Source organism: Lepeophtheirus salmonis, chromosome 5, assembly GCF_016086655.4.
Source record: "Lepeophtheirus salmonis chromosome 5, UVic_Lsal_1.4, whole genome shotgun sequence".
NCBI classification, from domain to species: Eukaryota; Metazoa; Arthropoda; class Copepoda; order Siphonostomatoida; family Caligidae; genus Lepeophtheirus; species Lepeophtheirus salmonis.
Window position 1 is genome coordinate 34,157,605 of NC_052135.2, and position 24,825 is coordinate 34,182,429.

Here is a 24,825-nt window from a genome sequence, read left to right on the forward strand (position 1 = left end):
GTATTTAAAAAAAAAAAAAATATGAGTTTGATTTGTTCAACAGAAAAAATACAATTTAAACTTTTGTAGAGAGAAACTAATTACTTTTTATGACTATTACTACCTATGAACTTGTACAACCATAGGTATAATTTCCTCTCCTTCCACATACAAAAACTAAGCAACCACAAAGTGTAAGAGTGCTTTGTATATTATAATAACGATGACTTTAAAAATATAAAATTCATTCCCATGCACTCAAAAAAATATTTTTGGGGCAAAAGAGGGGAAAAAATGTACATATTTTTACGTGGTATTTAATGAAAACAAGACAAAGACCTCAGCTACCAAAAGGTCATTCGTCATAAACGTCGGGGTTTTTCTTTTAGTAGTTTGTATGTTTTGAGAATGTGTCAAACTCCCAAAAGTATCATTATTTAATAGAGTTGGATTCGAGTTTTATTCGAAGTAAAAAAAACTTCCCGCTAATATTTTTTGGAAAATTTGAATTTACTTGAACTCAAATTATAATCAAAACGCAAAACCTTCGAGTAATGGTTTTTCATATTTCTAGTAAACTACTAGCTGTAACAACTACAAACAATCCTTTCTTATCAAAATAAGACTTGATCATATCAAATATAAAGGAAAATTCACAAGAAAAATTGACCTCGATCAAACATTAAAATTGGTTGGTTTTCCTGACTCAACTCAACGCAGAACTCAAAGACTCGAAGTTTACTGCACTCCAAAATTTTAACTTGAATTAAAACACTGTTGTTTTGTCAAATAATGTTTTATAACATAATTAACCACCTATTCATCCTTCTAAAGTGATGATTGGGGGCCCTTATAATTATGTTACTTATAGGGAACAATTATGTACATACAATCACCAACAAAAACAACAACTCAAGGATGATATAGAAAAAGATAGTGCTTGAGGGAACAAATCAACCAATGTTCATTATGTCAAACAATAACATGGGTATGGTCAAAGGATGATGACTTTATTTAATTCTTTACCCCATAATTAAATGTATATTTTGTATGTTACTTTGTATGTGTGTGAGTGTTATACTAAATTATACGTGAGAAATGCTTAGTTGTTAATGGTAAGGGTGCTGACTTTGGTTAGAGAGACATAATCACTATTATAAAGACACATTCCTACCATCATAGTCAAGCGTGAAAATTTACCTAGCTCTGCAGTCAGATATGTAAAAAGCTGTTATTTTTTTATTAGTTTAGTATTTTATTTTTAAGTATGGTTGATCGGTCCTTAATCTGATACATAAGTTTGATCCCCATCTCATCAGGGCTATTTTTACAGTGAGCAGTGCTTGCAGCAAAAATAAATGCGCGCGTACCTTGTCTACTATTTTAAAGAAAACTTTCAAAAAATAGAATTAAATTCTATTATTTTTTTATTCTTTAAAATACTGATATTTATGATCTATTATAAAAATATCTACCTAATATATGTATATTCTTCAAGTGCAGAGGTCCCTCTACAAAATTGTCTACTCTAAAACAAGCTATGTGTCTAGTCCTTATTATTGAAGCAGGAAAAATGTTCCAAATTTTAGAGCGTCCTTTACAATGTATCATTTTTACTAATATTATAGTGAAGTATCTCATTTTACCATTTACTAGTTAACTATGACTTGAAGTATATTTTATGCACGTGAATAGTTTACCATAATTCTTAAATTGGCCTAATTAATCGATTCATTAATATTATATATATTGTTTAAGATTGATTTATGATGATATAACTGACTGAAAACTATGATGATATCATTTTGAGATTTTACATCCAATTTGGACGAATCCTTAAAACCTAGGATAAGACATCAAAATTTTGGAACTGATACTTCACTATTTTTAAACATGTTCGGAATTCTTTCAAGAGTTTTACATACACAAAGTGAGAATTAAATTATACATAATTCAGGGTATGGGGTGTATGTGTACATATAAAGGCAGGCAAAGAGTCGTTCCCTTCTAAAAACAACAAAAAATCCCCAATTTTTTATTAGTAGAAAAAAACATTCACCCTGTGAGTGCAATATTCTCAAGAGACACATTTTTCTTCAAGAATCAAATATGTTAAGTACATATTGTATTATTTTATAAAGGGGAGGATCGAATGCAGATACTTTGTATGTGAAGTGATTAGTTAAACAGAAACTATGAAAAAACAGGGTAACCTTTTTTTATATGTACAATGTATATTCTGAAATTTTTTATTTTCATATCTTTAAAATATATCAAATATAAATATATATATATATGTAGATAGATTGTGCCAAAAGATAAAGCTGTCAACCTTCTATTTTTTTTTCTTAAAGCGTTAGGAATTTTCACTTCTTTGTGTCCTTGATAGTAAATAAATAATTTACTATCATAATTATGTCAGATTTTGCAATGTGTTACAATAAATGAGGAAAATAAAGACATATTTATTTTTCGTCTTGGATTTTTTGTGAGTCCAAAAACAAGTCAAATAGAAATGTGAAAAATGAGAATTAATTAACCTTAAGCGTTGACCTCATTTTCTTAATTTTCCCTCCTCTTTTGTACCTATAATATATTTTTATTAAAAAGTCAGGAATGATCATGTTTACTTACACGAAAGCAATGTCTTAGTACAGTCTTTCATACCAAAATTAGTATTGGTATGTGGATACGTTTCGAAAGTATTGCTTTAGTCATAATTTAAGACAAAAAACTGCAGTCCAGCCGTTCTTTTTTTTTTTAAAAAAAGAAGGTAAAATCAATCCTTTAGTGATGTCTTAAAGGTAATTCTTTAGCTTTTTAACATATGTTCACTTTGATTATAAATCAATATTTAATAGAATAAATAAATTATTTATGTAATAATAATTATCGGAATCATTTTACCAAAATAAATCCAATGTTGTTTTTGTTTTTATTCTTGTTATTGTGTAAATGCACGACTCTATTTTTTGAAAAAAAATCGAATAAAATTTTTAAACAAAGATATCGTTAGTAGCAAATATTACCATACAATTTATCTTTATTTAGGACTAAAGAGTGCAGTCACGTCCAATTTAGTCTCGATTCCGTCCAGTTCAGTCCTAATAACCTATAAAGTTCGGTATTGGATGACGTAACTCAACTTTATTTATTCTTTGTTCAAGAAGTTCGGGTACTGAGAGTCCGAAAGACCGGTGCCAAAGAGAGATATGACTACTCCTAAGACTGGAATGAGCTAGACCGAATAAATCAAGACCGACACAACACTAAATGTAGTTCAAAAATTAGATGACGTGCATTAAAAGAATTATTGTATAGTACATATATTTGGGATTATGTCATTAGCAGGATATATTTTCAATTATATAATGGAGCTAAAGGAACCAGCTACAAAATCAATATAGTACCGTTTTATAGGTGTATGTATCCCGGTAGCACTCTGTATAATTCCTATATACCAAACAACTCATATATTTACATATATAATTTATTTTAATAGGTTCCTGTATCTTTGTACATTTATAGGTACGTAAGTTCTTTAATTAAAAAAAGAAGTGCCAAAAAGATATAGGTATAAATAAGAAACTTGGAGGAAAAATAAATAAATATATATTTAGAAAGTGATTCGTACACCTAAATAAATATGGAGATTTTTTTTTTTTTTTGTGTTAGTTCCTATTTTTTTTTTTTTTTTTTTGTGTTAGTTCCTATTTTTTATTTTTTTTAAAGCAAAGAAAAGTTTTGTTTATATCTCTTCTATACAGACAAGACAAGCTTCAAAAATAGAATAAAAGAACACTACACATTTATTCACAAAAAAAAAAGAAGGAATAAATCCGTATTTGGCAACATCTTAATAAACAATAGACGAGGGGTAAACTACCCTGTTTGCAAATTTTTATAATATATTGATATGATATACAAATAGGCTATAATAATAGGCTAAATAATAAAAAATAAAATCTAAAAAAAGGGGGGATATGTCATAACCAAATAGATGGAGAGAGATATGTCAGAAACAGCAAGTCTTTTTTTTTTTTTTTTTTTTTTTTTTTTTTTTTTGTATAAAAAAACCTCAATGACAATGATATTATCCAATTGATCACTCCTATACATATGCATGCATTTAATATTGTCATCTATAACAAAATGGGACAGTTTTGTGCAATCAGCAAGGTCCTACTTTAATGTCCGTAACGATAATGTAATAATTTAATTGTAAGTTTATTTATTTCTTGGAAGTTTTATATAAGAGGGATTCAGTAAAATTATACGTGTGGATCTTCAGCACGTGTGCAAGCAAGAATGTATTTTCTAAAAATTGAGTAAAAATTTCATTTTTGTATTCTTTGCGAATTATTTTGAATTTTTATTATTAAAGAATTTTAAAACATCAAATAGAGGCGCGCAAATTGAACTTAAAATGATCAAAATTCATTATCATAGTGAAAAAAATAAAAAATTGATAGATGTTATTTTAAATAGACGATATCCGTTTCAAATTTAGTATCATAGACCAAAAAAAGATTTTAAAATATATTTAAGATTCTTTAGTATCTTAGTTAATATGAGAAATTTGAATAAAAAGCCTATAATTGATCTAAAATATATATATGAAATATTGAATTGCATGTACAGAATATATACCAAAAACTTGCAATAGCGTTTCATAACGATTTTACCCCTGTTATTTGTAATAATGAGGCTTAATTTTGTAACTAAAACAAGTTCTGTTTTGAGCTAATGCATTTAAGTGTAAAAATGTCAGAACAACGTCTAAAAAGTATATGGGTGTGCAATCTCCTCCACGCCAGTGTCACTCCCAATAAAACCGCAGAGACCATTGTAATCTCCAAGAATAACCAAAATTTCTGCAGCAACAATATGATTTATTTCTGGAACGTTTTTTGTAATTAAGTAATGCTACTGTAAGTTTTCTGTACCCACTCTGTATAATTATGTAAAAAGTATATCGGACATTTCTTTTTTAATTAACTTTTTCTATATATTGATTTTGTGTTGATGCGGCACGTATAAAAACATTTGACATCCCATAATAATTCAATAATCAAAAACAAAGCGTCGTTTGTATATATATCATTCTTAGATAGGGGGGGGGGGCTTAAAAAATAATAAGACAAAGGTATATTAAGATGAAAACACTTCTTCTTCTCCCAGGTAACCTTTTTTCTTAAAAGGTGATTTTTACAATCACCCTTCTACATTTTATGTTTATATATAGGTATACTAGTGCGTTATTCTCACCCCTAGAACATTACATACATAGGTGGTACATACAGTGAATGAAAAAAAAATCATTTATAGTACATACTACGTAACCATACAGAAAAATTCAATAGAAAAATTTGCCCAATCATTCCTTTCCTTTTTCACTTGTAAGCTGCAATTTCCTACGTCTTTTTATGATGGTGATGGGATAATGCTTAGGTAGGTAGGCTGGAAGTTTGTCAGATTTAAAAAAAAATAAGTCAGTACATGCTCTATTATACATACATAATACACATGTAAAGCCATAATGATAGTAACAACAGTTGGTTAATACTTCATCATCATTATGACCTCTCTCTCTCTACTAAAAAAAAACCAACAACATTTATTCATTACAAATACTCAAAATGAGACAGCGGAAATGAAACTATGATAATTAAGGACTCATATTAAAAAAAATAAGGTCAACTTCAATTTATAATATGTATGCATTTATAACTTAAATTAAAAAGTATAAGGACCAATGGAGGTAAAAAACATACAACAACAGAAAAACGAAATAGCCTCAAGGGAATTTTTTACTATTAACTTAATATCATGAACGCATTTTCATACCATCATAAATAGATATGTATATATACATTCATATGTTTTTAGGTACAAGGTAACCTCATATATAGGTATATATATAAAGTGAACTGTCTCGTTGGAGAGTAATGATTATTTTTCTCCGCACAAAGACTTTTTTGCCGGGGAAAATAAAAAAAATCATTTGGCAAAGTAAAAGGGTCATTTTATTTTTTTAAATGTGAAACTGCACGTCATTGAGCCCATCTTATGCAGATCTCGTAAATTATCTATAACAAGGTAGCCATATTTTATCCTGATAAACCAAATACTAAAAATTATAATATTCGACAAATAGGATAACCATATTTGCGACATTAGGCCAAAAAATGTATACTTCTGATTAAAAAATAATTTCTAGAGAAGGTTCAAACTTTTGCCAATGTCAGGACTTCCTTCTCCCGAGTGAAAAAATATTAGTGAAGAGGGATATTAACAAGAAAACAAAAAAGTATAATGTATAGCTACATACATGTTGAAAGAGTTTATAATAAAATAACTACTTCCAATTTTTTTCAAATTAAAATTACCAGTACATTACGATGGAACTTATTTTTTAAATATTCGAAATATGAGATTTATAAGGTTTCAAATGCTAATTATAGCCTATATATATATGATTAACTAATTTTAAACCATTTTGAAAAATATTTAGAGGTACCTCAACGGCCTTATTTTTTTTTAAATTTACACTTTTATTTGAAAAAAATGTGTTTTCTTTCGATTATTAGAGTTTTTGTGTAAAAATAACAAATTTAGTTAAATACAATTTCTATTAACAATATTTGATATTTTTTTAAAGAATTCCGAATATACGTTTCCAAAAACCCTTATATCTGTCTGTTTATGAACATTTTACAGCCAAAAAATTCAACTTCTACTTTAAAAAAAATAGACTTCTAACATTTCTAAGTTCAGATATTGATTGTCCCAGGAGAAAAGATACTTCTGAAGGAGTGGGGATGACCCCCAAAAAGGGGACAGTCTAATGCACAGTCACATAATATAAAGAGAATTTATAATTAACGAACTACTTTTTCATATTATTTAATATAGTATAAAGAATTCTCACCCCTTGTTTTTTTAGATCCAGGTGAATTGAATTACTTTTTATTAGTGGAGGAAATACTTATATGTATATCATAGTTGGGGCGTCTTCACACCTGGACAGAATTGTTTCTTTTGATACACGGGATAGATATGAAAGAACAAAAAAAAATACCCTGAAAGGTATCTAACTAAAGGGTTGAAATACATGAACAGCAATTACATATGCTGTTGCTATAACAACGCACATAAATTAGTGAAATCATTGTATAGTTAGTTCCAGATAATTATTTTGAAAGACTGTTGTTGTTTTTGTTTTTTATCTTTCTTAATGCTGTTATTAGTGTCTCATATGTTTCATAGATAAAATAAATAATAATATCATAATAAAAATAAGGGAATTTGCATAAATTTGAAAGTCTTCTTGAAAGGTTTCAAAAGACTATATATTATATATATATATACGTTATAGCATAGACACAATATAATTACATAAAAATAACATATTATCAAGAAAAAATATTATCTCTTTTTGTCATGGAATAAACCACCTGATTTAATCTGTTATTTATAATAAATATCTTGTGGAAAGATTTCCTATTAAAATATTATAGTCTTATTTTTCCAAGAAAGAAAACAAATCAATTAAGAACTTTTGACCACCCAGAAACTATAATAATTGAAGTAAAACATCATTTTCCTTCCCCTACCTACCAACGTATATACATATATATATAAATAATAAGTTAATTATAAGACACACAGGTGAAATCTCCCTTTAACATTTTTATTTTTTGTTTAATCCAATTATGAGACATTAAAAGAATTTCTTAATAATAAAACAAATATAAATCCCTAACATCCTTGTCTTATAGCGTTTAAGAATAAAACATTTTGTACCTCATACATTGGTAATAAATGAAACACATCGATTATATGAAAGATGTACATAATATCTTATTAAGACTAAGAAATCCATCATATCCTAATGGAAGTTCTACTTCTATAATATGATAGAGCTTTCTTGTTTTCACTGAGTAATATCTCTTCATTTTTTAGATAAATAGAATAAAAATCAGAGTTTATTCTTTTTATTAAAAACTTAAACATTTTAATTAAATTTCGTGTTTCATGTTGAATAACGTATGTCTTTTTTACACTTTCTGTTTGAAAAGAATAGGTATACATATATAATCTAACTACTTTTTGTTTTAAAGAAAAAAATAGGTATATATGAAATGTAAACAGCAAAGTTGCTAAATATGAATATAAATATATTCACATACAAAAAATGTATGTCTCTCGCAAAAAAAAACAACTTTTTTTTATGAAATATAATTTAAAACTATTTCAACAAGATTTTATTTATATTTATTCAATTATTATTACTATTTAACGTCAAAAAAAATTTCTTATGATACGTGTATTTATATATAAAAGCACGACCTATAGAGAATGAAAACCCAATTGGGAATCAAGAGGCTTATTCAAGATATAGACTTCATATGACAACTTTGATATGTTCAAGATTTGTTGGTGCTTTGTGAATAGTATTTATTTATTTTAACTTGACACATAAGTTCCTTGAAGAGCCCAAGTAATTGGTTCCGTAGATATACCAGACTGTTTGAAATTCTCATTACTACAAAGTAGAATGTAAATGCTGACTTTTGATAAATCTAGCCAAAGATGGAATTTGTGGGGGCAGAGGTAACCTGATCCCCCACCCTCCGGTCTCTAGATTTATTATATACATGAAATTTTAAACAAATCGAATAATCACGCTTCTTTTTCTTTTTTCCTTATTAAGGATGGTGTAAAAATGAGGTTAGCCCATCTTTCCTTTCTGCCATCCAATAATTTCTATCATATTATCCTCATGTAGGATACCTGAGTATTCCATGTATCTAGAATTCCATGACAAAGAAAATTTATTATCAACAATTTTCCCCTCCTCAAAAAATTTTCTTACTACAGCTATGGCTATAGCGAACCCCAGACTAAACGGGACCGTACAATTAAATATATTGGCCCTTTCTCTTGCTGAATTGAGGGTGAAGATCTTATGTATCTACTTACAGCTGCCTAAATATTCTGGTCTACCAATGGAAACCCTTTTGAGTTATCAATGTTTTTTTTCCTTTTCTATGATACGACCTTATTTGACTGACTTTGACATAGTGATACATTATAGAGTCTTTTTAGGTTGGGGGAGGGGGAATTTATGGTTTCATTACCAATTATAAGAAGTAGACCCCCTTTTATTCAAACTCATCCATCATGGACTAGAGGAAGGAACAGAAGGAAGAACGACGAGAAGGGTGGAGTCGTTCAAACTATAAACAGTCAGATAGTTTTTGTGTTTTGTTATCGGGGAATTAAACCATGAAAGGGGGGAAGACATTTTTGCTTCTCTGACGTGAATTCGTTTCGCTTATGGACAAGATTCTTTTGTGTGGATAATAATTTTACACGATCTTTTGATAAATAATATATTCAATTATTTCTGCTCGTATTTTTTTTATCAATCGTTGTGTCTCTAAGAATGAGAGATACATTGTTTTAATTGTAGATTAAAATCCCTTCTGACTAAGGAAAACATAAGGAAATGGATGTACAATACTATATTGTATGTACATATGTAAAAAAAATACAGCCCATGACCCCCCTTTTCCTACCTTAAAGATACTTTTGTCTTTTCTTACCGTCTCTCTGCTAATTCATGTATTTATTGAGGCGTTAAAACTTTTTTGTTTCTCCTTGTTTTTATGAGTGATGAGGGTTCACCCGTCTCTTTATGTCTTCTTGTGTCACACATACATAAAAAAATACGTCATGTAATAAAGGACTCGTAAAAATCCTATTTCCTTACAGGGTAACTCAGTCATTCATTTTTTTCTCTGACTTTTAGATGGAAAGGAAAATTAGATTTACTTTCACTCCATCAAATGCTCTGTGAATGATGAGAGGAATGGAAAGCTAATGGATTTTTCATTTTTGAATAAAGCATTTTTCATTAATTACATACTTAAATGCGTCCCCACTTTAATAAATGATTTTTTTTTCGGTTGGGGCTTCGTAAAACGAAAATCCGGATTTTTTTATAGCGATTTCTACCAAAGTTGGACCGAATAAATTAAGATAATAACCATCTCAGACCTGTTAATGCTCTCCAGGTCGAAATGCAACACTAGTAGGTACACATATAAAGTTGTATTTTTAAGTTTTAAAAAAAACGCAGCGAGATGAAGACTTTTTCCATGACCTCAATGGGCGTGGGAGAGGTTTCGCAATTATATATAGGTTTACATATACAAAAAGAAAAATGTATTAAGAGTTCGGTCTATGTTTCTGAGTTACCTAGCACATCCATAGATAGATATTATTAAACAAAAGCGATTATACCTGGAAAAAAAGGCAATTTACCTTAGACATACACACAAGCGAGTACGAAGAAGGGGGGGATATAGTCATAACATCATCATTTTAATTGCCTGCTGACCTTATAATTAATGCCCAAAGATTATTTTTTTTGCTGCAATGGTTATTAGTTAGTTTTATATTTGTAATGAAGTCATTACAATAAAACAAAAATTATTTCAATAATAGAATAGTTATATCTACAATAAGTATGTCAATTGAAAAATAAAATGCAGAGTAAACTGGCACTTAAATTTGTATTGTTTTTTTCGAAATTTCGGGAGCCATAGTCTTTACATGTTGATTTTGTTAAAAAATGAAGAAATATAAAGTTTGAGAACTATTAATCAATATGTAAAGGTTACACATTGCTCTTGAAGTTATTCATTTCACAATTTTTAGGGAAAAACAGCTTTTACCCAAAAGTCCAAATAGAGCATTTTATAATAAATAAATTTTTTAAATGAATAAAATATTTTCTTTATTTATTTGGAAACTTTAAGAGTAATGTGTTACCTCTTAACGTTGATAACTAAGGTCTAAACTTTTTATCTCCTTGATTTCATATACTAAGAAACATTTTCGTGCTATTTCTTCAAACATTTCGAAAAAAAAAACAAAAAAATGGGGCCGGTATTAATACCGATTGATGTGAAAAATTGAAATAAATCAAATTTTCTTAAATTTCGCTGCCTTTTCCGATAAAAAATCATTTCAAATTTAGGAATGTTAGAAAATATAAAAAATATATAAATAAACTTATTTTTGAGACATTATTACTTTAATTCCAACTCATTTTTTTTCTGTTAGTTACTGTGAGTGAAAATTAAGTACTGTTAATTAGGTCAATTTTTTAATTACTTTCAGGCGAAAAGTCTGAAATAAAATTGACAGATCTCCCCCCCCCTCAATTTTTCTACCTCAAAATATAATTAAAAGTCAAACATGTGAAAAAGTGACTAGTTACCTATAAATTTGTTCCCATGTAAGTACAATTACTTATCTATATATTTAATAATACCAACAGTCAATGTACTTTCGAAAATTACAGATTCGTGATTGGAAATATAATATAGAGGCTCCCCCCTCCAAATAGTTCATCTGTTTTTTCGTCATTAATTACCCCCTCCACTAAGAAAATAACAATGCTTATAAATAAAACGTACATTTTTACCCATTTCTTGATAGATATTCTTCCATAGACTTGTATTGTATACATTTTCTATAGCACACTACATCTCACACAGCATACATATCCTTGTAAATAATCATCATCATTAAGTCAAATATGTTTCATAAAAACCAACCAGAGCCAACTGGGTGGTCGCTAATGGCTGTTGTGTCTTTAAGACGCAAATGAAGAAATACACACAATCATAGAGCTATTACAGAGTGATTCAATGGTTAATGAGACAATAGATTAAATCATAATAACCGTAGGTAAATACTATTCTTAAAGAAGTAATTATTATAGAAAGTTCATTAATGGAGTATTTTTAAAAAGGTTTTGTTATTGATTTTTTTTTAAAGAAGAGATTCACAAATCTCCTTCTATTTGCTTTAGTATACACGTCTTTGAAGCAGTTTTCTCACATAATTTGTTGTAAGTACATAGTAGTTAGTACTGGTTCTACTACCAACATATGTATCGGTATTTCTGTACTTTGAAATACTAAAATTTCATTAAGGACACTTACAGGAGCGTCCGCAGGATTTTGGTTTCTAGTGGCAACTAGCTCAGAAATTTGGAGACTTTTTTTTTATAATTTACAATTGATATTCTTGCTTATTTTATTAATCACAATTTTGTTTGTGAGAGTCAGAAATTTGAGGCACCGACGGTCCCTTTTTATAACGTAGTGGAACTCCAAGTAATAGTTCCAATACCCGTTTAGTAAAGTATCGTTTATAATACATATGTACTCCGGTACATCAATAGCTCCAGTATACCGAACAACACTAGAACAACGTATATTACAGATGGCTGTAAATATAGGTATACGCAGACATAAATTACCCATTTCAGCCACAATGCATCACTTCGTATGGCTTAGATGTGTACATACATACTATAGGTGAACATAGCCTTTCCCCATTTAATTGTCAATTTTTTTTATAAGTGTAAATATAAATAGTTATTTTTTTTAGGTTAAAGAAGCTTTCTATATATTTATTTTATTTTTTGAAGGTGAAATTTTATTTTGAGACAAATGACTGACCCATTTTTACCCTACTACATCTCCCCCCCCCTGTTGTTGTTGTTTCTTTATTGCCTATGTAGAATAAGCAGTTTCGGCCTTAAGTTAATAATAGTAACAACATCACAAATAAATAACAATGAAATGTAAAATAATTTTATTATTAGTGATTCATGAACCATATATAATGATCGTCGTTTTTTCATAAATTCTGCTTCAATGTCGTAATTTAAGAAGTCTATCGGTATAAATATATTTTCTTTTGTTTGATCAAGTCCATTAATTAATTAATGCCTGAGCTCGTTAGCATAATCTAACCTTCTAATGAAATTATTTGCAAAACGAAATCGTCACGGTAAGTTAAAAAAATAGCACCACATGAATGACTCAGTATTTTTGTCAAATTCCAATCTACCGGAATATATCAAATGAAATAGGGTTCCACCTGCTTAAAGGCATTAATAAAGAGACTTATAGGTAATAGGTAGTTTGATACAAATCTACGAGTATGTTGTACATAGAAGTTGTTTTTTTTTTTTTTTTTTTGGGGGGGGTGTCAGCTGTTGAATATAGAAATTGTGTTTTTAAGCTTGCTACCCTCTTATTATATATATTTTTTTGCACAAAGAGTGTTGAGTTATTGAAATATTTGTAAAGAAATGCAATTTAATAAATATTAAAGGAAACTTTTTTTTAAATAGTATCTATTAAAAGATTGATTTATATAGCAGTATGTGTGTTGTAGAATGGACGACAATGAAAAAAAAGCTTTAAAAGATCATCACTATGCAAGAAATAAAAAAGTTTTAGTTTTTAGTTACATATACATATGTATATTATAAAAATTATAAGAGTGTCAATAATGTAACTTTATTATTCCCTCTATCCAATGTACACATAGTTGTATAAATCTGTGTCAAAAATTTCCATTATAAAAAATATAGAGCAACAAATCGGTAACCTTTTTGATAGTGACGCATCATTCCTTAGTAGTATGTATAGACTTGTACAAAAAAGAACATAAAACGAGTATGATACTTTTTGTAGTTGTAAACTAAAAGTTATTTTGTTTTCTGCAGATGTTGTAACTATCATTTAATTATAGAAGAGGAACATCCAAAAATAAAGTGTACGTGCTTAGAAATGAAGGAAAATCAAACGAAACTGTTGATGAATTATAATTATACGTCCTTGTCGAACTCGGATTGGAATTGAGGATCGAGATTGGAGTAATTCCTGCCTATGCATTTACAAAATTAGATGTAGGATTTCTGTTTATTTTCTTCCTTTCATGGCTGTTTGTAGCTAATCTAATAAAACGTTAATAGAGCTAAACTGTTCTCCTCTTAATCATGCTTCAAGTTGTCAGAGTAACTATGTTATTTATTTCTTTACAAACCGGTGTATTTTCTACAACTATACGTATGTAGATTAATTACAAAACATTGTCATATCACATTCATAAATTGAAGAGGATATGATGTTAGAAGAGACCTAACTAATCTCTTCTTTTCTCCCTCTTAGGAGATCATAAAATCGCATTAAACCATTCTAATCCCATTGTTTATTAAGTGGAACAACGGGTTTTTGCTTCTGATCCCTCTCTAGCTATATATCCCATTTGAGTATATGTAGAATTAAATCGATTTTATTTATAATCAACTATTAATTAACATACCTAAAATGAGGTATAGAGCAAATGCATCAAAAATGTCCAGTCATTCTCTGCTTTTAAGGTTTGTAAAAGTATTATATATATATACTCTTTGTTCATAGAGTATATGACCTCTATGATGACCTTTTTGATCAGTAACATTCTTTTGAAGTGAGTAGGACAACATAATTTTAGTTGGTTTAGGTGTATATTTAAAGTGTTCATGATAGTGTAAATTAGGGGATTTTTAGAGAATCAGTTTGTCTTTATTTAAAGACAATTAGTTATATATTTATTAAACTATGTAAAAAGTTCAACTTTTTGCTCTCCTGTTATTTTTTTTTTATTATTCTTTTGACTCTTTCTTTCTCTCTGTTTCTTATTTTATTTTATTTTTTTCAAAAAAAAATAACAACTTTTATCATATAGATATACAATTGTATAAAAATAGTTGGGTCCATATTTCTTCTCTCTCTTTCTCTCTTTACCTCTCCTTATTATGTAACTAAAATGGTCTATGTATGTATATACAATAGCCTTCCCAAAACTTTTGATATACACATTTTAACTCCTACTTTTTATGAATTTATTGTCCTATATCTATGTATGTATGTACATTATACACCATACTATATAGTTAAATAATTATTATTATTCAAATATGAAATGGTTTTTAGATACAAAAGAAGAGATAAAAAACAAATAAATAATTATTTCTGTATTTTTGTGTAAGATCATTTGTGTTTTTACTTATTATAAACATACATAGGTGTATTATTCTTCCATGAGTCACATGAGGGTACCTTCATGATTATGGCTAGCATTTCATTATACTATGTAGGAAATTGAAGGTCATAAAACGACAATAAAAATAAATCAGAGGGATTAAACAATAGTTTGTTTGGTAATAACTATAAATGATATATATGTATAGATACCAATGTTTAATAATTGATTATTGTTAATGACATAGAAATATATGGGTCTATGTACATATAAAATGAGTTTTACTTAGCATCACAGATTGCTTCATAAACCATCATGTTGAAGCTATACATAATTACAGATATAGCTATTTTAAACAATTTGCACTGTTTTTTCGCAATAAATATTTGGAAAACTTTTTTATTCCACATGGTGTATCCTCAAAACACTGTATTTTATTGGCAATTGGGAATTTTTCTGCTTCTTTCCCCCTTATTAATGGTTGAAATACTAATTTATTGAACTCAAATTTATTTTTGTGAAGCTGTGAACAACTTTAAGCAATTATTCAACAATAGTTATAATAATTACCAACTACTTTTGGGGCACTTTTCATTGCTTTAAACATGAAATAAACTGTCTTGTACCTAAAAGTAAAGGTATTAATTTCAGGGCCGTAATGAACGGTGGAGGCAAAAGGGCCTAGTATTATTTATAAGTAGTTGTATTTGAGAACGTAAGAGAAGCTTGATTATCCTCAAGATGTCAAAACTCAAGAATAATGACGCCTTCTGAAACGTTTTTTATTCAAAGTATCTCAAAAAGTCCTTGTATATATGGAAAAATACATAAACTAGTATTATTCCTTAACAACAATACATATAATATACATACGTATTAAAAAACCGCCACACTGTTGATTTTTGACCTAATGGTTTTTTATGAGGGAGATATTTTGAATTCATTTTCAAACTAATGAATTTTCAATAGCTGCGCTATGAATACACCTTTTTATTTGTTAAATACGTAAATTGATTAAATATTATTCCCACAAGGCTTCAAACTCATTAAAAGAGACAATCACTACCTAATAATGAAGCAACAGAAAAATCAATTTACAACAATACTATTTTGAATAGTTTTAATGTATGTATGAATATATGAGCCTATTTATACATTCTTCATTTTCATTAAAAGATGATTGTGTTGCAGGTGTAAGATATTAAACTAATGGAAGAATCGTTCAATATGAAATCGATTCCATGTGTATTTAATGGTAAGGCAATTTAATATTAATTGGAAATGCAAAACAAAAATGAAGAAAAATTAAATAAGTATATCGTGCAATATATTTTATAAGTTTTGAAGAGTAAAAAACCTTGTCTTTGGAACAAAAGTTTCAATCACAGATACATTAGCAATAAATAATTAAATAGGGTGGAGGAAATACGAATTTCTTATTGTCTCATCGAAAAAGTTACAAACCCACTTTTTTTTTAAATTACAAATCAAATTTTATATTAACTATTATTAATAAATTGAGAAAATCATTTATTTTTATATAAACATCAGCAAGAACAGTAAGTTAGTTCAATGGAATTTTTTTTCTAAATCTTAATTTCTGACCAAAAATCATGATTTAAAGATAAATCAAAATTCTTCGATTTCAGTCAATCCAAAAAGTTAAACAAAATAGTCATTAGAAATGAACAAGGATTTTAATTGTACAAAATCAGAAAAGTCTACCAAAGTAACTGTTTTAGATTTAATATTAAAAATAAAATAAAATTTTAAAATTTGCATTAATTCTAAATCCAGTCCATCACTAATAACAATGAGTGGTCAAAAAAGTTTTATAGGTAAAATAAGTATTTAAAAAGCTTTTAATTCTAGGTTAGTCTTTCCCCTGCCCAATTTACATATATGTAATTAAAACATAGTCTAATAAAGTGTTGAATTTTACGTGGATGCCAAAATATCTTGAAGCTATCATGGCCTCCATTATAAAAAAAAAAAATAACAAAAAAACCTCTCCTCACTCAAAAAAATACCATGAATGTACCTCTATGATGAACTAATACTCTTTCGTGTTTTAAACTAAAAAGGTAAATTACCCGATTATCCATCTTAATTTCAGGTTGTTTCTCATCATAAACTATAAATATTTCGTGTTTTGGTAGTTGTTTACCCCTCATCTATGGGTATGTATATAATGTATAATAATAGTTTCATAAGAAAAAAATAATGATAAAAGAAACTTGCCAAAAAAATACCAACATTTTTTTCTACTTATATTATAAATATGTATATATATATATAGCATCTATCATTCAATCTTAGTTACTTCCCTTGAAATGTTTAGCCACTCCAACAATAAAATGGGTACTTTAGCAATATCAAACATTATTTGCTCATAACTTCTATGAGCATCAGTGAACCAAACTTTTTACCTTTATATTTAATATCTTTAAATTCGTAATACAATTTTGTACTCTTAGTTGAAAAATAATATGTTAAATTTTGTAAATGGACTGTGGAGGATAGATTATCATTAAAGTATGATAAAAAAATGATAATTTTTCATAACCATTGTTTGGAAATAAATAATAAAGACACATAAAAATTACTTTCTTGAAACATAGATCATAAATTCCAAAATATGTTAACAACTCAGAAACTTATAAAGTATCATCCCCCAAAACTTGGATACAAAAAGTATATGATCAATTTAAAATTTACATAGAAATGGATTAAAAATATGATGCACGAAAGATTTTACAAGGATATTTCCGTCTCTGGTGTGAATAAACATCTCAGGGAAGTAATGTAGGGTTAACAAGCCAAAAATAGACGTGAATGGATAATTTTTTATGTGAATAAGACTGATATTGAATTTCAAAGCTGTAGAAAGTAGTAAAAGTTTTGGGTTTTTGTTTTTTTTTCCTTTCAAGAAACGAATAATTTATTAATAAATTATTCGTTCATTAAGATTTATATCGATTTTTGTTACGGTGAGGGGGCAATGTGTATGCTCTACATATAAAACTGGACGGTCAAAAATATTAAAAAAAAAAAAAAGGTACACGTATAAACGTGTATAAAGATGTCTTTAGGGAAACAAAAGGCGTAGATATAAATAAGGTAATATACAACTAATAAATTATTAGACTCAAGAAAATAAGACAAGTGTATGTATGTTATCTTAGCAGAGCATCATAGAAATGCTAATATCATGACTACTATTTTGTATTTTTATTTGCAAATAAATAAAAAAAATTGGAAATAATTTTTTTCTTTTAAAAAGTTGGTCAAAAATCAACAGCAATAAAAAAAACAGGAATTTTAAGAGTTCATATTTCTTATTTAATTTATAGGTTGAAGTGGCCCATTAACTTTGGGACAAAAAAAACTCTCTGTTTGTAAAAAAAAAAAAAAATTAAATTAAATTAGATTAGATAATGCTTCAAAAAAAATGTTTAAAAAATAACTAAGTGTATTTTTTGTTTTATTGTACCTTTTATCTCTTGAAGAATTTTTTTCTACACAAAAAATATATTTTTTAAGAGTAAAACCTCTTTATTCAATTAGGAATTTGTCAGATAATGGTATTATACATATGTATGTATTGTACATATTGGTAAGTTATAATAGACTTTATAACAAATCATGAATAATTATGGGAAAGAATGCGGGGGATAGCAGCTGCTCATTCGGATGGATCATTAACCGATATATGTCTTTTTATAATATTAATGGATATGATATCATCATCATATGGTAGTCGTGTCTATGTTATATATGAATACATACATTCTCACTCAAAAAGTATATGTTAGTTTAATAAATGTAAAGCAACTATTTTACTCATATCAAATGTATGGAAAATAATTGGGATGTAGTAAAATAGGCTACTTTTTCTATGGAATAAGACGTATGTACGTACATAGGTGGACAATTCGTTTGTTTATTTGTTGTTATAGCATGAATTCAAAAGAATAGTACTACTGAGTCATTCTGATTAATATGCAGAAAGAATGAGAAATTCAAAAAAAACAAAAAAAACATATGAAAATCTTTGGTTTAAAAGTAAAATAATTTCTTGTGAAGAGAATTCATTTCGTAATTTCTTATATATTCAAATATCGTTTGAATAGATGACTTTGACCACAAAAAAAAGTATTTATTTATAATTCAGTAAAGATTAATTTTTCAATTTTATTTTTCCTTGTATCTCGGTGTCTTTTTGCTTCTTCTCTATTTTCCTTCATAGATCTTACAATATGTACCTCCCCCAATGATTTTTGATATCTCACTTTGTAACACAACATTCCCTAGTCTCTCTTTTTCTCTTTCTCTTCCATCATCAGACAAAAACCACGTATATGGATACAAGTTTTAATAATAATAATGAGAATCATCTTGTGAGGTCCATATGTATATGTAGTTCCCTATACGGGCGACCCAAACTATACTTATACATCCCTTCAATATCGCCGCTGGACTCTATGTAATTCTCTATCATCATTTCTTCTTCTCAAGAAACCAAAAAATAAAGGAATAGAAAAAAATCATGGTGGGCGCGCCCAAAAAAGAATTCTTTTTTTTTTTTCTAAATTAACTTTTTGACGTAAAATCTGAATGATTTTTTGAAATAATTAATTAAACTCCATGACCCAGATATGTGTACGTATAGCTATGTTTGTTTGTAGATTTATCTGGAACTTATGACACGTTTTTCACTCTCACAAAATGTTAAACTACATTTATAGGTACTGGATATTTTGTACCAACCGCATTGATGCATCTCTACACGACTCATAATTAAAAATGAATGTGTAATTATCCAAAAGTCATAATAGCAAAAAAATACTTCTTGTAATACAACGTACAAAAGACTACTTCTTCAAAAAAGCAAAATAGTTATAAGTTCAGGTAAACTCCCTGTTTTCTTTATTATTATATTTTTATTTTTGGCTTAATAACTCAAAAGATATTCCGAAAACACACACTGAAAAAGCTAATTTTTTGTTGTTTTCTTTTCACAGAAGAACACCTCTTCTTAAAAGTGTGTGTAAAAGTCACAAATACGTACATAGTGTCCTCTATGGCCTCCCTAATAACAGCAACAATCATAATAATAGATAGCTCAACAACAATAGTTAAAAAGTAAAAGCGCAAAGAATCAATTTGAAGAAAAAAAAACTTTTTTTTTTAAAATGGCTACTCTTTAAAGACACTTCCTAGTGTAAAAATAATAATAACAAAGAGAAAAACACGACCATAATACAAATAAAGGTGGCTGTTCTATTGTGGATGTTGTCTATAGAAAACGAAAGAAAACAGACATATATATAACATAATAGGTATATATATAAAAGATCACTTTTTCGTTTATATATTCACGAATTTTTATAGGCGCAAAAAAAAAATTACTTTTTTTTTATATTTTATTAAACAAATTATATTTTCATTATCTAAATATATATATTTAACCATTTATTTTTCTCTCAGAGCTTATTAATGGCATGTTAATTCAAGTACGATATGAAACTGGTGTTAGAAGGTTATATTCTCCGTGAAATTAAAATGTATATGTACTAGGTATGTATAAAAGCAAAGATATTAGGTATATCTATGTTGTGTTTCGCTCATATTTAAAATATATAAATACAAAAAAATTAACGTTTTGAAATGTAGGAGGGAAGTAAGAAGGGGAAAAAAGGCAGTTTCCGAATGAAGTCATCAAGTCATAGTAAAAGAGGGACTCTTCTAATTTTGTTAAGTTCTATTTTTTTTTTTTTTTGTACCTTCTCATTGGGTGGCTTTTCTTTTCTCCTCTATAATTCTACTACAACTATTGAGGGGTAAGCAATTTACTGTATAATAACGACCATAGAAGTAGAGGGCATTCCATTAAAGAAAAAAAAATAACATACCCCTGGGCTAATAACTTAATCATTATCAAAATTAATATAATATAATATCCTTATGAGTGCTTACCTAATAATGTTATATACACCAACAGATATTTCTTCATTTTTCTTCTCCAGATATTAAAATAACTACGAATAATAATATACTGGATTCAATTATTCTAAAACTCCACTTTTCGAAGCTTTTTGATCCTCAATTCCCTTTATCCCGATTGTTTTCTTCTTCTTAAAGAAAATACATTTTCACTGTACTTATATTATTTACTGTAATAATTCACAAGGGAATGTGTGCTAAATAACCATGTATTAACAAAAATCATGCACTGAATACAAACACGGAAATCTAATCACAAAAAAACTGGGACATAACACTCCCCACCACGATTAAATGTCTACTAACAAAAAAGATTCAAATTATTTTGTACGTGCGCCTGTTGTAAAGGAGCGCGCGATGTTCTTTATTCAAAGGGGGAAAAGCGCTGTTTCCCTCCCGATTTTTTGTGTGTGTTGATTCTACTACATAAGGTGAGCGTGTATAGTATGTATACATATATATATTTTATTACAAAATGATGAGGTTCGGAGAATTTTTACGTACATACATATAATTTCTTATCCTTTGAAAAAAAAATGAAGGATAAGAAAAATAACATCATTTATAATGTGGATGATGACGATCGTCAAAGATAATAAAAAAGTTTCGCACTTCCGTTCATCATTACATATACGGATCATGAGAATTTCGGATATTAGTCAGCAAGGTTGTTATTTTTGTGTGTGTGCTCCCCTTGCAAAAGGACGCCTCTTGTAATATGTAATATTGAAAGTTTCTTTTAACATTTTGTCATTCTATTTCTCATTATTCTTTAACAACTTATATTTTAGTATCATATATTCTAAATATATACATATATTTATTGGAAAATGTATTTCTAGTGAAGGTTGATTAAAAAAAAAAAAAATTTCTTTGTTTCAACTTTTATGTACGTGCAATCGGTGTGCCTATAAATATTTACATTCAACCCATAGATAAAAAGCCAAAGTAGCTTACTCATAAGGTGCAAAAATATAAATAAGCTCAAAAGTTGGAAGTCCCAGGATAATAAATGTACTTATAACATGAGGTCATTACGTAAGTAGATATATGAACAAGCACCTGTCTTAATAAATGCATCAGGTGGGTAATGAATACTTACTACATAAAGGAGTCGATTTAGATCAAAGGTCCTGTTGCAAGGGAAACAGTTTCATAATATATCATCATTTTTTTAAAGTTGTTTTTTCAAATAGGGAGGGCGGTGGGGGGAGAAGTCTCAGGTAAATACAAAATATGCAAATAACAAGGTAATCATCAATCCTCACCTGTCCAAACTACCCAAAGTCTAATTAAATTGATATCAATCTATATTAATGTATTATATTAGAACTATCTAAACATTTAAAAAATGAAATTTAACATTAATGGTCTCCCTTATTTACCGCTTATAACCATGGATCGACATTCATTAAAATTATTGAAAAAAAATGAAATTGTAATATAATAATTATTATTAACTTTTTCTAGAAAGTAAGTCTTTCTTCAAACTAAAAGAAGCTCCAAGTTCCTCATTTTGAAGTAAATATGTTTACTTTATTTTCATAAAAATAGTAATATGAATTTTATTAAATATATTTTTCTTAAAATTACCCAAATTAATTGTTTTCAATGTTTAATTGACGTATGAGGCGTAGACACAAGGTAATCTTATGACTTGAACCCACAATTTTCTGTCTGTACGCGGTATTTAATGTACGGCAATAAGTGATCAAACGGGTTAGATACAGGCAACCTTGCACTATTCTTATTTTGTTTTTTACTAGCTAAGGGCTGGCACAGCTTTGTGTAATAGTTACTATACTCAAACAAAAATTCACAATGGGTTTTCATTCAAAAAAAAAAAAATTTTTGGGGAGGAGGTCTTTGGATATTTTGACCTGGCCCCACATTTGAATAAAACAAATCGAGTAGATTTTGATATATTTAAAAATATATTTTCCTAAAAGAAAATGATCATTTTCTTAAGAAAAAACTAGCTTTTGAAATTATTTTCTGTAAAAAATATTGAAAACTAAATTTAAATTTTAAAAAAAAGAAAAAAGGTCTAGCTTTTTACACCAAGTTAATAAAAATACAAGGTTATACCATAAAGTTTTTCCGACTGATGTTTGACTTCCACAATGCTTTTTAATTGTGACGTCAAAGAGTATAACTTCTACAAAATGTTGCTAAATATTGCCTTCTTTGACTGTTACTTTTAGACTACCACGTTATACTCTATGATGTCAAAATCTGTTTGTCTTGCCCAGCAGTCGGTATGGTACATCAAATTGAAAATTCTGTCAACCCCGATTACATGATGTCATTTGCTTGTATTTCTATTAACCTGGTATTTACACTAAAATCAATTAATGGTACATTATAGAGATGATCACTATTTTGTTAATCTCAAGTCTTTATTTCTACTCCCTAGAGAGTCACAAGTCCTCAACTATTTTTTAACCTGTTCACAAATGGTCAAAATCCCTACATATTTATATAAAAGATTATTAAATAGAGGATAGAATTATTGAGATTACCCAAATTCTAATTTTATGGATATCAATGTATATTACTTTAATATATTATTGATATAATTTTCATATACATATTTTATATCACAAACTATTATTATACTCAAACCAAAATCTACAATTGAATTTTCACAAGAAAATTGTCTCTAACTACAAGAGATGTTAAACGAATAAAGAGTATTTGAGTGTTCGTTCTAAATTTAGAATATTCTTTGTGCAGATATGGATTTTAATATTTCGAATACAAGGTTGCGTGAAAAGAAAATGACATAATCATATAGGGATTTCGTACCGATTGGCAATACGCCTCAGAAAATTAAATTAACTCCATGTTTGTTTGTTGTTTAAAGTATCACAACAATACTTTTTAATTATCTTAACTTCATCTTCAATGCAAGAAATCATTCATACGTTTATAGCCTAAAGATATTTTACTTAATATAGTTTTTAATATTAGTAGTAAGAGATGGAACAATAGAAGGAATCACAATGAGGCATTAAATATAATGTTTGGCACTATTTTTTTCGTCACAATGATAAGAGTATGTTGCATTTTCAGAGTGTCAAAAATGTTCGAAATTTGTAAAGAATTCAATGTATCCCGGTAAACTAGGATATCGAATAAAGCACCGTCTCATAAAATGAGAGGACCTTGGGGATCTACGACGTCAGTATATCTGGTCTATAATATTGTCGTTTTGAGAGGGTGGTACGCAAATGTTGAAAAAGTTCAGCTTCAAATTGTGTACCACAATCGGTAACAACGAATAATGACACTCCAACCCGTGATATCCATAAATTTACGAAGGTATGACCTATAGATTCGGCAGTAATCGTTGTAATAGGTTGAGCTTCAGCGAGTTGACCGATCGAATAACAGGCCAAAGTTTATCTGCTTTGCGAAATTGCTTGACGTTGACCTGTTATTCGAATATTGTTCGACAAAACTTGAAACGTTACAATGTTCAATTCAATCATTTTTCTGGATAATTGAACATCTTTAATAATTATATTTTTGGTAGAGATAAGGTAAAGTCAGTACTCCGTTAACCTCAAGTCTTGAAGTTTACTATCAAAACTTCAACTTTTATTGAAACTATTATCAAGAATCAAAATTTTTATTTATAAAAAGATTGTTATCATTTTCATAAATCGAGTTAGACTTGAGTCAATTTTATTTTTTGATTATTTTAAATATAAAGCTACGATGAATTAGATAACAAATATATAATACAATAATGATAAAAACTCTGAGACAAGCTTCATAAATGAGATGGAAAGCAACTTAGGGACCAACGAAAAGATTTTGAACAAATCTCTTTATTTATTTAAAGGGGGAAAACAAAAACAAGATCAACAACACTTAAAAAAATAAATAGAGGACAAAAATGTAAATTACATTCTTCATAATTTATAAGGA

At 28.1% G+C, this 24,825-nt stretch overlaps 1 protein-coding gene across 3 annotated transcripts in view; it reads right to left on the reverse strand.

Moving 5' to 3' along the window:
- Positions 1–21,195, reverse strand: part of LOC121117756 (nephrin) — a 41,360-nt gene extending 20,165 nt beyond the window's left edge. For 2 of the 3 annotated variants that reach the window (XR_011780200.1, XM_040712245.2), the window contains exon 1: positions 20,863–21,192. Coding sequence is in view for 2 of the 3 variants with exons in the window: in XM_040712245.2 (XP_040568179.1) it covers positions 20,863–20,899 (37 nt within the window). In the remaining variant the exon portion in view is untranslated. Of the gene's footprint in view, positions 1–20,862 lie in introns of all 3 variants that reach the window. The other variant, XM_040712246.2, reaches the window with a different exon arrangement.
- Positions 21,196–24,825: the final 3,630 nt, after the last annotated feature.